The 16,195-nt window shown below is 26.8% G+C and overlaps 1 protein-coding gene across 7 annotated transcripts in view; it reads left to right on the forward strand.

Moving 5' to 3' along the window:
* LOC107451273 (ferredoxin-2, mitochondrial) overlaps positions 1-16,195 on the forward strand; it is a 43,245-nt gene that overhangs the window by 11,963 nt on the left and 15,087 nt on the right. For all 7 annotated transcript variants that reach the window (XM_071183364.1, XM_071183365.1, XM_071183362.1 and 4 more), the window contains exons 4-6: positions 6,592-6,679; positions 12,448-12,500; positions 14,459-14,563. In XM_071183364.1, coding sequence (XP_071039465.1) covers positions 6,592-6,679; positions 12,448-12,500; positions 14,459-14,562 — 245 coding nt within the window. In that variant the 3' untranslated portion in view covers position 14,563. The remainder of the gene's footprint in view (positions 1-6,591; positions 6,680-12,447; positions 12,501-14,458; positions 14,564-16,195) is intronic.

Here is a 16,195-nt window from a genome sequence, read left to right on the forward strand (position 1 = left end):
GTTAAAGTGGAGGGGGAATCCCCTTTAGTCACACAAGAAAAAATAAAGAGAACCCAATCAGCATGCCACGCCTTTATGCTTGATTGATAGCCAATGACAGGAGAGAAAATAAGAACTTGTCACTTCCCCCCCTTCAACTTGAATGACAAGTAAGAAGGAAATGAATTTTGCTTCTTCACCTACCCACCTTAATGAATGAATGACGGGAATTTCCCCTTCTTGCTTGAAACGTTCTAGTTCAAAATGGCGGAGAGAGCAATTAATATTTTCATAACTGTAAATTTTTTTAGTTTCCTATATTTATTTTTATAATAGCAATAATTATTTTTTTTTAAATATTTTGTTTTTGATTGATTAGATATCATTCTAATACTAAAACATTATTGCCCGAAAAATAATGTTATTTAATTTCTGCTTCTTAGATTCAGATCATTTTAATCTCTGTTTACCTTGGGGGTCTATTATACGGAAAAATCGATTATCCGGACTTCGGAAAGTCCCGCCGATTCCGGATACGCGACTTTCCACTGTATTACAACACATGAGTTTTAAATCACACATTTAAATAATCTCTTTTTAACTCTCTTTATTTGTGCTAAAATCCTAAGTTATTTTTCGGCAGAAAAAAAATTTCTTTTAGTTTTGAAATCCTTGATATTTTTAATATGATATTATCAAGAATTTCCAAGTTGAATCGTGCCTCTAAATCACTCTTTTACTAGTTTTGCTCCGATCTTATAGTATATCTAAACAATTTTTTAAGCAATTATTTCCGCTTTTCAACATGATTTCAAAAATTCCAAATTTTTATTACAATATTATTACAACACACTAGTCTCGATTCGCCCATTCAAATAATCATTTTTTGACTCTTTATTTATGTCAATTTTATGATAAATTGTAGTCATTTTTTTTAGTCTTTATTTTGTTTTCAATTTTTTCTTTCTATTTTTATATAATTTTTTTCAGCAGTTTTGCATTTCCACATAGTTTTCGTAATTCTAACATTTTTATTACAACATTCCAATTTTAAATTGCGATTTGATGTGTTTAATTTTTGCTGATTTAATTGTAAATTTAAGTTCTTTTTCTTTTTTTTTCTTTGCAATTGTTTCTGTTTTCTCACGTGATTTTGGCAATCCCGTTGTTTTAACTACAATGTTATTACGGCAGAAAAATTTCGAATTGCACCTTTAAAAAATCACTTTTTGATGACATTTTATTTAGTAAATTTTTTTTTTAGTAGAGTAACTTCTTTTAAAAATATGTTTGGAAAAAAAAGTCTATAGGGGAGAGTCGGGTAGCCCTGCCCAGCAGGTACCCCCGCCCACTGGGTACCCCCGCCCACTGTCAATTTCATATGTATAGAAAATTTTTTCAAGTCAATGGGCCATTGGACATTAATTGTTATATTTAAAAAAGATTATTTTCAAAGTTTCAAGTATTTATGCAGCTGAAAAACATGCTTTTTTAAATTTTTATTTTTGTAAATGAAACTATTCTTTTTTTTGGCTTATTCTTTTTGCATTATTTAATTAGATGATAAAATAATAGAAACATGCAAAAATATTGATTATTACTCAATATTATGCAGAAATATAAGCAATACTCCTTAAATGGGTGGGGCTACCCGACTTTCCCCTACAAGAAAAAAAGCCATCTGATTTTGTACAATTCTTGAATAAACGAGCATATTTGTTATAAAATGATGGAAATCAAAATATAGAAATGGTAGTTTATTGAATTTAATGTTCCACTTATAAACTTAGCGAATTCAAACTAATAAATACACATATCAACATATGTTATTTTAACAAGAAAATATTTTGCAAAGTAACACATTTCTTAGCAAAAAAAAGAAGTTGGAATTTTTTGATTCCCAGAAATTTCCCCATGGCGGAATTTTGTGCTAAGCCTTATTCATACTTTCAGACATATTCTGCTCTTTTGAATATAATTAATTACAACAAATATTGAGAATCAATAAAAACAATTATACATTGAGATCAGACAATTATTGGCAAACACTTTAATTTTACTTAATCTGCCTAAATTGTGGCATAAAAGAATTAAAATCAATATTTAGATGGATAGTAATTAACAACTCTGTTATTACCTGTAATATAAATCAAATAGTTATAATATGGTCGTTAAATATTAAAAGTTTAATTCGAAAAACCGATTAATAGTCTTTATTTTGGCTGTATTTCAATAATTTTGGTCCATATAAAATATGTGATATATGATATCAATCTTAATTATAGTAGTATATAATGCAAGTATTTTGCATGATTTAGTATCTAATAAAATGTCTCCAATGTCAAAAAATAAACTTGTCCCAGGTTTTTAACGGATTTCAACAGTTTATGAAAATTTTCAACAGGTTTTTGTCATGTAGTGTCATGACGAAAACCAGTATTTGTCACCAAACTCACCCAACTTTGATAGAAAGTCACTTTAATGCTGGCAGTATTTTATCTTATTGAAACATTATTTTACTTTTTAAAACTTGAACAAATTTTTTTTATTTATTTCTGATAATTTATTTTTGTACTCTACCATTATTGATTCATATGTTGTTTTATATAATCAATACCACTAAGAAATTGAAATAAACTTCTAGGCCTGATAATTTACATACTTTTTCTCTATTTTTAATTGCCAACCATTTGCCTGTGTAGTAATTAAGGGAAATTTAATAGTATTATGAATATTTTATTTAATTTTATATTTATTTAGTAATATTTTTAACTGTTTAATATTAAGGTACACGCATTTATTTAATAACTTTAACTTTTTTTTTCTGTAATTTTGAAATATTGCCCCCAAGAATTAAGTATTTTTTTATAATTAATGTTAGATTCTTTTCAATAATTATTTATTTTGTTTGGTTTATATAATTAAAATAGCTTTTAAGCTGAGATTATATGCAGTATTGCATTGTACTTAGACAAAACTTTGTATTTTTTAAAATTTTTCCTTCTAAATAATCATTAAAGCTATTCATCATTGTATTAAACTAAACCATAATATCCTATAAAATATTCCTACTTTCGGTTCAATGTAACTTTTGAAATACTTTTATTCTTTTACTTAGTTCAAACCTGAGTTTCACGTATGTGTACCTAAAATTATTAGCCCCCTGGCTGTATAATTCATATTTTGCATATTTTATTATGACTTATGGCAGTAAAATAGAAATTCGGAGCTGTGCAATTTTTTATTGCTATATTCCTTTATACTTCAGTAGGGAAGAGGTTACATATTTTTCTAGTCTGAAAAATAAACCTTTTTTTTATATCAGGGGTGATTGTGCTCCGGAAAAAAATCTGGATTTCTGGAGTTTTTGCTAACTGTGATCCAAAAGTTTCCGGAAATCATTGATTGTATAAAAATTCTTGTATATTTTATTTAAAAATATTAGAACTAGAATTTATACTTGTCATCTCTTTCATTTGTAAAAATTTTTTCTGGTAGAATAATAAATGTGATTAGAGATGAAAGTAAACTTACATATAATTATTCATTTGAATTATGCTGCATATAATTCATTTAGAATATCATGTTTTGAAAATTTCATTGATTTAAATTTATAAAGATATGTATAAATTTTTTGAAGGATTTTACTCAATGAATTTTTAGGATTTTTGAGTTGGACCCACAATTACTTGATATTGTGGTTATATTGTGTGTAGTTATATTGATATTTATAATAGCCCTATATACAGTGCAACCTCCTGGAAAAACAACCTCTATTTATGACCATTTTTTAGAGGTATGGAAATTTTTCCTTACACTTTGTGTTGAAAAAAGCTTTAAGAAGAGACCATCAAAACGATCATACAAACCTGTGCACTAAATGCATAAAAGATGAAATAAAGAAACTCAAAAAAATATCAACAAATGTAATTTAGCAAAATAAATATATTAAAATGTATTCAAAATATTTGAGTGAGGCTTTCATTTAGATTGCTCTTTTTGAGGATTTTTGAAAGAGATCTACAATTTCATGAGGCAGTGAAAGTGCACTAAAGATGAGGCTGTCAAAGATTTTTTTTTAGAGTTGAAAGTTAAATTAAAAAAAAAAATTATTTTAGAAAAAAAAACTGAGCATTAGAAACAAACAAACCTCTTTTCATTTTTTAATGCTAACTAAGTTTCCTGATTTAAAATTAAATACAAACTTAAACAAAAAACATAATAATTTATTTAAAGTAATTCTATCATTCATAATCATTACATTTGTTTTTACACATTATTATATCAGTAGCGATATTTTTTATTGACACTAAAATTTATTAATTGATCTGGTTTTCATGAAGCCAACAGGAGCCATTTCCATACAAAGAAAATTATACTTGACTGAAGTTAAAACCCTTTAAAAAAATCATGAACCTTCGACAACATTTTGAAGACAATGGACCAACCTTCAAACCTCCCAAAACAACCAACCTCCAATGACAACCATTATACTATGGAAGGGAGAGTGGCCGCTTCCAAGAGGTTTTGCTGTATTATATTTTAATATTATTATGATCATGCATAGTGTCTCTCTGTTGTGTCTATTTAATTTTAAAACTGACTTTACATTATTTATATTCAATGACTAGAAAGGCTTTTTCCTGCTTACAGAAAATAGTTTTTAGCCAAAATACTTCTTTGTTAAACAAATATTTTAAAGTGCATTTTCAATTAGGATGGCTTTATTTATAAGTGTGTGAAATAACCTCCTCTTTAATTATTATTATTGAAATCAGTAATGCGGGTATGGAGTTTATTATCATAATTAATTTGTTTAACTATAATATACTCCTATGTTTTTAAGTAGGATGAAATATTTACAAAATTGTAGTAGGGTCTTTCTAATGAATAAACAGGTTCTGTTTTCAGATTCTAATACAGTATTCATAAATTAGCTACAATATTTAATGGATATTGGGTGAATGGCTTAAGCTATGTGGTGTCGATTTTTTGTAACAGTTTAATGCAAAAGGAGGAGAGAAAAAAAAGTATATGTCCAAAAAACCAATTTGGATTTTGTTTCAGTTAATTTATGTATTTGATCAATGATTTCAGTTGATTTATGTATGATAATCAATGTTCTATTGTTTATGGTAAATTTCATGAATCAAAATTGGTATCAAAACCTACAAAGAATAACTTTGATATAGTGCCTGTGAGGATATGGCAAGGGATTTGGGATGCATAAGGCACTAATGATTCTTTGTGTGCTCTAGTAAAGTTAAATTTTTTTATTTGTAAGTAAAAAAAAGAAGTAATTTACAAACTGCTATATTGACAACATAATATTGTGAATGCTTTACAGTTGCATAGTTTAAGCTTATATTTTTGCAACAAATGTCTATGATATTCTTTAGAATTTATATTAAATGCTGTATTGTTAAATGCATCACCTGTTTTTATATTTAGATGAAAAATAAATTTAAATTTTTCACTAGATTTTTTTATTTGTTTAGACTGTGTTCTCCTTCAGCGTTTTTAGAAAGGCAGCCTGCCATGTCTGCCCTTTGATTCTATAAATGTACCCTCTTTGCCCTTTTTGTAAATATTAGCCACTATCCTTTAAAGTTGCTGCTTTTTTATCCATATTTAATTTTAAAAAAAATGTAATTAACTGTTGAAATAATAATTACACACAAAAAATATCTGTGTTTATAGGTTTAATTCTGATTACTATTACAAATATTTACTTAGGATTATTCTCAACTGGTTAAATTTTTATAAGTTCCTCTTTTTTCAAGGGTATAATATTAATAAATTTTTAAGTGATTTTAAATTTTGAAATTATTTTTTAAATAAATACCTTTTTTCTTACAAAAAATGCACCTAAACATTCATTTTCTAATAATTTTCTAAATAAATCATCTCAAAAAATCTTTTAAACTGTTTTTAAATTTTTTTTTTGTAGTTAACTTTTTTTTTATTTAGTTCACGTTTTTTTTTAATTTTTTCTTTTAATTTTTTGCACAGAGATTGCCTCTTAGTATGCCTTAATTGTTATTTTTAAACTACAAATTTTTCTCTTATTTAGAAAATGAGTGAAAATTATTTTTTAAAATTCGCACATAAAATAGAATAACACGGTAACTTAAAATTGTTGAGGATTCAATTTAGTTATTACATGATATTACACATTTTGATAAATTCTTACAGTCTTGAGTGACTGCCCTTTCAAAACTCTAAGTGCTCTTTTCTGTGAGGAAGCACCATGGCCTTTTTTATTCCTAGGGAGAATTCTACTTTAGATACTTAAATCCAAATTTTCTATAAAAAATATTTAATATTTAGCAGAAATACAAAAATTTCAACATACATTTCTTGTCGACTGTAATAATTAAGTTAAGTTAATAGTTTTAGAAACAAAACTCTTAACTCTTTCTGTATTTATTTCTCAAAATATCAATTAAAAAAATAATAACAGAAAATATGTACCTTCTAAATACATTAATAAACTTTCATTAGTTATATACAATAAGGGGAAGAAAATAGTATAATAATAAAAAATAACTTTTTAGCTATTTTTAATATTCTTGCTATGTTTACTTTAATTAAAATAAATCTTTTGATCAGGTGCCTGTGGTGGCTCAAGGGCATGCACAACATGTCATATGTATGTGGATGATGAATTGGAAGGTGTACTAGAAGAACCACTTGATGAGTAAGTCAGTTTGAAAATTGTATGTTAATTAATTCTTTTTATTCAGCTCCCTTATAATAATAACGAGATTTTTTTTGTAGTATTCAATAGTATCTATGCTTCTTATTAAAGCTAGGTGCTTAATCACTATTTACTTTTATTTGGGATCACTATTTACTCTAATTTGCTGTAGCAGAAAATTGTTTTAATTTTAATATTTCTAATATTGTTGAGCTTCAATTTGTTGTTCTTGCTATGGCAAACTAGAAATAGCATGTTTTAGTAAAATTTTATAAAGAAAAAACATTGTCTTTAGAGTTTACTAATTTAGTTTTAGAAATCCATCAGCATGTGTTTTACTATTTAAAAAAAAGTAATATTCAAAGAAGATTTTTAAAATCTCAATTGGTGTTAATTTTACACATGGATAAAAGGAGAAAAAAATTGTCTGTTTAATCACTTAATTGTTTTATTTTCCTGTGATATGTTGACCAATGATAATCAAATTATTTTAAAACCATTTTACATTGTAATCGATTATATGAATTCAAGTCCGCAATCAAAAACTTTATAAGTATTGCATTTTTTAATTTCTGAAAATTTTTAATTATGGGGAAAATAAAGCATCTTTGCTTAAAGTTGACTTTTTTCTGAAGAAAGAAGAGAACAGGAAAAAAATTTTACTGGAGGAAAATGAATGAAAGGAACAAGCATTTTTTAAAAAGTTTTTACAATTTTCTTTTCAAAATTGACTTTGGTATGGCATATTTTATAATATAGAGACATCAGAAATTCTGATTCAGAATTATATTTTCTTATGAGCTACTTACTTTGACCCATCCATCTTTTCTTTTTTAATGATAAAATTGGAGGAAAAATACTATCCATAAAGCATAATGCTCTGAACAAGTGGAAATGTACTCTTTTAAATTCCTCGACTAAATAAAAAGCTGTTCTTAAAATATTCCCACAATTTTATCTCTTCTAAAATTACTACGCACAACGTATGTATAATAAATATTTCTTCATGATTCTAAATAAATAATTATTGAATCTGAAAAAAATTATTTTAAAATTTAAAGGAAAAAGACTATAACTATGTTTAGTTTATTTATATGTTTTTTTTCCTAAGAAAGTCAACACATGAAATAACAACCTCAGTCATCCAAACAAAAAGTTAAGTAATTTTTATATACTATAATAATAAAATACTAGACTAAATTGGACAAAACGATGCTAGAATTAGGTAACAAACAATATTATTTTATAATAATATCACTTGCTTTTTTTTGCTACTTAAATATACATAAAAATATTATTTAAATAATAAATTTCTGCCAAGAAAAAAATTAAAATAAGAATCTTTCCTGGGAAGCTGTTTTCGATAAATAACATCTGTTCTGATCAATACAAAATCCATAATTTTTTTTTTTATTTGAAAATAAACCACCCTGAAACATTTCACATGAAGATTGAATATAACTTTCAAACTATAATCATGCATGTATTCTAGCTTTTTAAATGAAATTTTTAAAGATTGTTAATGCATTCTTTTAACCTAAATGAATGATTGCTGGGCTTGTTGCGAATTTCCTCATTATATTGCAATATGCACTTTTGATTTTGATTACAGTGAAGTAAACCATATTTCTCTAACTTATTGCTGTAGATCATGACCAAGTAAGATAAAAATTTTGGAATTTTGTAACTCTTCCCACATTTGGCAAAAAAAAAAAAAAAAAAAAAAAAAAAAAAAAAAAAAAAAAAAAATATTCAAGAAATTCCAAATTAAGGTGCAGTGACATTAACAGAAACAATAGTTTTTGGAATTTCTTTTAAACTTATGCTAAATTAAGTATTATGTTAATGAAAGTATTTAGTTTTGAAAGAATTAAAATGTTGGAAACTCATTTATAAAATAATCTTTGAGGGAAAAAATGAAGCTAAATTTCAGTTGCTATATTAGAACAAGCGGCTCAGTTCAGACTTGTAATGAATGGGAGCTTTAAAGTAATAAAGCATCTGTGGAATAGTTCACTTCACTTGATATATTGGTTGTTACAATGGAAAAGTCGCTGTAATGGATGATGGTAATAAAGTGCGTAGACAGAACTATAATAGGGTCTCGATTATTTGAGGTGGACAAGATTGAGCTTACCACAAATTTTCGAAAACTCGAATAATCGTTAACACAAAATTTAATAAATATTTAAATAAATGAAAACAAAGCAATTTTTAAATTTCCGTATTTAATTGAAAAATATATTATATTTAAAGAAAATTTATTCACATTAGAAGATTAGGGTGCATTTTCTGCATTACACTAAGTTCATTATTCATTATATTACTTCTTCAGGTTCATTGTACTTTAAAATAGTTGTCAAATGTTTCTTGTTTAAATACGTAGCTCCTTTTTTGTGCAGCAATATCGCATCATTGTTGTAGTAGCATTTTGTTAGCTGGAGTTTGCCCAGGCTCATTTTTTATGTATGCCGTTGCCGACTTTATAGCAGCAATACCCTAATTGTGACTCATTCGATGCGTGGAATCTACCAAATTCTCCTCTTCACTGTCCTCTTGCATTCATAGAGTCTTGATCATTTCTACAATGTAACTACATCTGTAAATTTTAATTGTTCATCACTACGTTGCCTGTCGTTTACCACTGTTTAGTGCATTTAGTGTTTTTGCAACCTGGAAATTTTTTATCTGGCTGAATAGAGGCAAATCATTTTCATGAGTGATCACTAACTGTAATTTCATTTTTCAACATTCAGCTGTAGTGATTGTTGTAAATGATAATAATCTTTCCGCGGTCTGTGTGCCTTGGTCTTTATTTGGGAGCAAGACTGATTTTTGTTCATGTTAACAAACTTATTAACTTGAACAATCGAAATTCAAACTATCGAGACTCTACTGTATAGTGAATTCTACTTTTTTTTTATTTTTAAATTTCATTATTTATTTTTTCTTTTTTTGTGTTTTTCTTTAACTTCTTTCTTTTTAAGCCATTGTGTAACACTTTTTCAGTATAATATAAGATTGTAATACGTGAGTAATATGGTTTTCATATTTTTATCAACTTTATAGAAATCGATTTGTAAAAAGTTAAAATTCTTAAAATTGAATAATCATTCAAGAAAATTACAGGCATGTTTCTTTTCCTTGAATCAGCTGAATTTCACTTTTTTTTTTTACACATTTCCACTAAGCAGTTCAAAAATTTGATTTTTGAATTTGGACCATTTATAAGTAGGCAAAAATGATTGAAGTAATCAAATATACCCCATTTGTTATATAAAAATTTTAGGATTCTTGAATTATATTAAAAAGATAGAAAATTAATTAAATTTTCCTTGCATATTTACCATGTTCATATGTTGTATGATGTAGATCAGTTACTTCAAAAGTTTGAAGTAGTCTCTTTGTACAGCTTAAAATTACTTAAACCCATTTAACATTTCAATAATTACAGAATTTTTAAAATAGCAATTTGAGGGGTTATTGAAAAGTCATTATTTTAATGCCTATTAACATTTAAAATTAGAGAAACACTTTAAAAAATGTTAGATTCTGATTAAAAAATATTGAACCAAATTCGAATGTTAAACAGTGTATTATATATTAAGTAAATAATCCCAAGAAACTGTAGCGGTAAGATATTACCTGATTGAAAACTTCATTTGCTTCAAAAAGACACATATATGAAAAAAGAGTTGACATGTTTCAAGCGCTTTCTCCCTTGTGAATTCTCGTATTCAGCAAACTGCTTTTCACTTCAATGGTGATTTCTATGAACAAATTGAAGGCTTAACCATACGCAACCCTTTCTCTCTCCCATTCTTTCTGACATTCTCTTCAGATTGATATTTTTGACATTTCACTATACGATTCTAACAGATACTATTTCAAAGAATAAGATTTTAAATTGTTCAAATTCTCATGGTGGAAAATAAGTGTTGACTATAAATTTATCTTAGTAGACAGGACAATGATTTTGATCTTCCAGAGTTACTTTCTGTTGTCTACTTGGTTGACCCTAACATTCTATTTACTTTCGACATGAAAACTAATTATGTGCTCATTTTAAATGTTCTTGTAACTAAATACCCTGATCATTTTTTCGCATCTGTGTATAATAAATATTTTGCCTTTTTTGGCCCCTTTTGTTAATTCTAATTACCATAATTGTCAGAAAATGTCTGCATTTCATGCTTTCATTTTCTGTACACTTAACCTTTGTTCTGACTCTTCTTTTTTAAACTCCTCACTTAATTTCCTCAGCTCGCTTGCTGCTAACTGTGGGTTTAACCCTTCTCTAGTTCATTTAGCTCTTACTAAACTTAATGGGCCTAAATGCTTCGATTCTACTAGTCTTTACAGAGAACTTATCTGTTTGTTATAACATTGCTAATGTCCTCTTCCATTTTGGTTTTAAGTCATTTTCAGGCCTGTGAACAAAATTAAATTTAAGTCTCTTAAAGATCCTATTAGCTTTGATAATTCCTGGGGCATTTAATTTTGGGCCAACTAAACAAGCTTTAAAATTTTGACTTAACGAACTCGACAGATATGCCCATTATCAAGAAATCTTCAATTGCTTCATTTTGTTGAAATCTTGGATATAAATTCAATTCCGATATTCGAAATACTTCAATTATTTCCTCAGTTATATCAGCTCATCTTGATGCCCTGGAATCTTGTTTTATTCATTTGGTTGCTTATTCTTTTGTTAACGACATTACATTAGTTCCTTCCTTTCTCTCCATAACATGTGGAAATGCATTTTCTCCTAATTGGCCTTTGATATTTTGAAACAATTAATTAACAGAAAAGTCCTGTCACTTAAAATAAAATTAGTGAATATCTTTATAATTCTATTGAATGTACATTTTATTTTATATAATAATTCCTTTAAATAGTATTTTTTTTTTTTTTAGTTTAATATGCAATTAATGTAATTTTACTTATAATTTGGAAAACCTGAAGTTTTTTGTTACCACGGAAAGTTGAGCTTTTTTTTTTCTTTTTCAAATTTCATTCTTTTTGCTGTTGTATGTTGGAAAATAGAACTTCTTTGTTCAATAAGACACACGTTTTTGGAAGCAAATTTTATAAATTACCTATTTTATTTTCTGTTAAATATTGTTTTCTGTTAAATATTGTAAATAATAGTCTAAACCAGCCAAGGGTGTTTTAAAGGAAACAGAAGTTAGATTCATAATGTAATTCACTGAATTGTAAGATTTAGATTAGACTTAGAGGTTGGGCAGTTCTGAGGAGCAAGGCATTTTGAACAGAGGTCTATTGTACCCAGAATTTTTAGATCTGGTAGATCTTTTTTTTAAGATTTAAATATGTCATTTTTTCGTAGTATTTTTTATTTTTCTCTTGAGGTAGTTTTTTTAATGTTTAATGTAGATTGCTATTAACAACAAAAATTTGTAATGTATAAATACTGCCACAGTGTGTTATCAATTTTATAGAGGAAGAAGAAATCAGTAAAATTCAAAAGTTTTGACTCTGCATTTTCTTTTTTTTCCTTTCTGGTATTAATTACAGTTCTCTAATTCTTTTAAGTATCATGCATTTTATTTTAGCTTGTTTTGTTTCAGTTTTTTTTGTACTGAATTATAAATAGTTTTTGTTGATTTTAAATGTTTAAATATTTTTTTAATACTGAAGAAATTGGTGCTGCATAATTCCATATATCTTTCTTTACATCTTTTATTTCGTACATTATATTCTTTTTTTTTTTTAAATTATTGATGTAATATTATATATGATAGGGAACAAGATATGCTGGATAAAGCTGCCTTTTTGAAACCCAACTCCAGATTATGTATGTATAACAATATATATTTGTTTTAGAAAAATATTTTGTTAAAATATTTTTTTTGTACAGAATACAATTTTTTAATACAAAATAATTTTTGTAATTAAAAGTTATAAGTAAAATACTTACCCTTTCAAAAACTATATGAAACACTCAGGTGAAATATCACTTTTTTTTTCTTCACAAAAATGATAATAATCTTAAAATTGGTTTTAGCAAAATACTAAACTAAATAAATAATGCTTGCCCATTTCTTTTCTATTAAGTGTTTCAAGAAACTGTAAGTTGAATTCGCTTCTATAGTTTTTAAGTAAAGTTGCAAGCTGTTTTCAATTTAAGTAAAATAATTAAAAAAGTTTTCTGATTGTCATATTGCCTGCTTATAAACTTTTAAGCATATCATTTCAAACTATTAAGACATCTCTTAAGTTGTGTCAGAACAATTAATTTAAAATGTTAGTGATTTTGCTTCTTAAAATCTAACTGTGCAAAAAAGATATTATTAAAATTAAATCAGAATGACATGATGCAATGAACAAAATTTTAAAATTGAAATGTAAATGTGTTTTACAAAGTGACTAGTGAGTATTTCCGCCTTTCTAAAAATTAATGCAGTTGTGTCATACATTTTCTTTTCTTTCTTTTCCATTTTTGTTTATAATTGCTATTGTTTTACAATGCCAACACATTGCAAAATTGTTTCACTTATGTCATTTAAACAATATTGAATCAACAAGTGTTGCTTATGATATAAATATATGGACTAATACTCTTTTTGAAATAAATTTATTTGATACTGTGTGTAATGTTATTAAATTTCATGTGTGGATGAATCTCTGTATTTAATTAAAAGTATGAAATCAATCTAGTAAAATGATAAAAAAAATTCCTAAAAATCAAATTTTTGTCATTAGGCTGATTTTTCGTTTTTTTGTTTTTTATGTATTTATTTTTTTTAAAACAGAGAATGCTTTGTTTGAAGTTAAAAAGGAGTAATTCTGTCAGCTCAATCACTTGAATTAAATACAAAAAAATATTTAGATTATTTTATGGCTACTAATGCATAAAAAAACAGTACTTAAAAGAGCTGGACACAGATTATAAAGTAAATGTATTTTCACAAAATTGTGCTAATTGATTAGCACATATATTTATGAAATGTATTTTATAAAACTACAAATTTATATGAAATATTAAAAACTATGAAGGAAACTGTTCATTTTAAAATAAACATATTTTTTCACAACTCATTATTATTATTACAAAATTTTAAATTTTATTTCCCCTTTTTTTTAATTGGATGATGCTGCTCCTACAAAACCAGTTCATTAAAACTTCACCAAGTTTTTGGGATAGTTAATATATCAGTTTGCTTCTTTGTACACATGACTCTCCATTTATGAAGTGCAACATTTAATATTTTAATTTAAAAGTAAATAACTTTATCTTTTATTTTATTCAACTTGTTAATCTTCGAACTAAAACCATTCATTAAATTGCAATTGTAATTGAGTTAATTTGTCAAAGTCATAATAAAGCTCAAAAAATAAATGCTCACTAAATAGATACATATAGCACTATTTGTGGCCCTGGTCCCCCAAGTTGTGCAACTGTAAATTAATGGTATTTTCCTCGATTTGATCTTGTTTATTTATTGAGTTTTGCATGTTTTAAAACAAAGAAGAATTTCTGCTGATTTTAAACAAAAAGAATAAAATAGCAGGAGTAGATTACACTTCTTTGAAAAATTGAAAGGTTATGGCTAAGAAACAATGAAGCAAGAAATCCAACTATTTGGAAACTAGAAATCAGTTGTAGAAAGTATTGAATTTCCCCCCTTATTCAATGAGTTCTATTAAATTCAGGGTTTGTAATAAAAAAGTTAGATTTTTCTTGATTTTTGTGAATTTTTCTTTAAATCTGAAACAAGTTTATTAATTATTCAATAACTCTAATTGTTTTAGCTTGTCAAGTAACCATAACGAAGGAATTTGAAGGCAAACTCTTTTGTACTCCTATAGGAACTGTCAACATGGCAGTTGATGGTCACATCCCCGAAAAACATTGAAGTAAGTTAAATTTTATTATTAAGCTACATCTCTCTTATACTCTGACAAGGGAAACTAGGGGAGTGTGACTCGCCAATTTTGAAATAAACTAGTAGGATGTATGCCTTATGAGGAATACAACATTCGTTTCGGCCCATAGAAGGTCCTGTGACAGATAAAAAATAATTCAATATATAGAGAAATCGGTATTTTATTACTTCAATGAAGACTATTAGTTATTGTAATTATCTCATACTCCAATTAATTTTGTGGTACTTTTACGTACTATATAATGCGTATTTATAGTCAAAATTGATTTCAAAAATTTTATATATCTGTAGTTTTTCAGAAAAACCTGATAAGTTAATTTTAAAAAAAAATTGACATTAAATTTTTAAAATTTTTCTAAAATTTTTTTTTCTAAATTAATTGGTGTATGTAATTGCAAATCAATTAATTAAGTAATTAGTGATTAATTAATTTGCTAATTAATTTATTAATTGGCAGATTAATTAATTAACCAACTAATTACAAATTAATTGAAGTATGAGACAATTACAATAACTAATAGTCTGCATTGAAGTAATAAAATACCGATTTTTCTATGAATTGAGTTATTTTTTATCTCTCACAGGACCTTCTATGGGCCGAAACTAATGTTGCCCCCCCTAAAATTATTCCTCATAAGGCATACATTCGACTAGTTTATTTCAAAATTGCCGAGTCACACTTCCCTAGTTTCCCTTGTGAGTAGAACTATATCTTACAAGTTATCTAAAAATCAGAGCTGCCAACTTTCAGGCTTTTGGCCTGAGTCTTTGGACCTTGGGTCACAATTTTTTTCTCAGACATTTTTCCTAACAAGTGTATGAATTGGTGTACCTGTGCATACTTTGCATTTTTGTTGTTCAAATATATTGCTTTATCTTTAGTTCCATTCTGGGAGTTTTTTAAGAAATTTTAAGGTTTTACATTGGAGAAACTGGATAAAACTAGTAGAATCAGAATGCATTAGCACTTGTATACATTCCTAGAGTTCTTTTTTAGTAAGCATCAACCAATCAGCTTTGTTTACATTTTGTGTAACGGAGGGAACATTTAGTTTTATCCTCTCTGTTATATGAGAACAGGGTGCGTAGCGTTTGTAAAAACAGGGATGAGATTTTTCCGCTTTTTAGCGGATTTCCGATTTTTTCACTTTTATCTCTTGAATTTCAGCTTTTTTATCAAAAATTCAGATTTTCTAAAAATTTCACTTTTTTTTTATAAGTATTCCGCTTTTTCAGAAAATTCACCGATTTTCAGAGAGAAACAGAAAATTCAAACTACATAGCTACCAATCCTTTCTCATTTTTATTTATTTTAGCTATTTTCACCCCTTTTACACGCAGCAGATAAGATTTTTCGAATTTTTTACCCGCCTTCCAGATAGATCCGATTTCCGTAGTTCAAACGACACTGCTTCTGACAAGCCATTTAGATGTTGCAAGCCTGAAATCTGCTAACATCTCGATACTTATTCACACGATTTTAATATCAAACGTAGCTTTTCATATTTGCGTGTTGTGATTCTTATTCACGCGATTTGAATATTGTACGTTGCGATTCTTATTTACGAGATTTAAAAATTCGATGTTGTGGTTCGTATTTACG

The sequence above is a fragment of the Parasteatoda tepidariorum genome, chromosome 7, assembly GCF_043381705.1.
Source record: "Parasteatoda tepidariorum isolate YZ-2023 chromosome 7, CAS_Ptep_4.0, whole genome shotgun sequence".
NCBI lineage: Eukaryota > Metazoa > Arthropoda > Arachnida > Araneae > Theridiidae > Parasteatoda > Parasteatoda tepidariorum.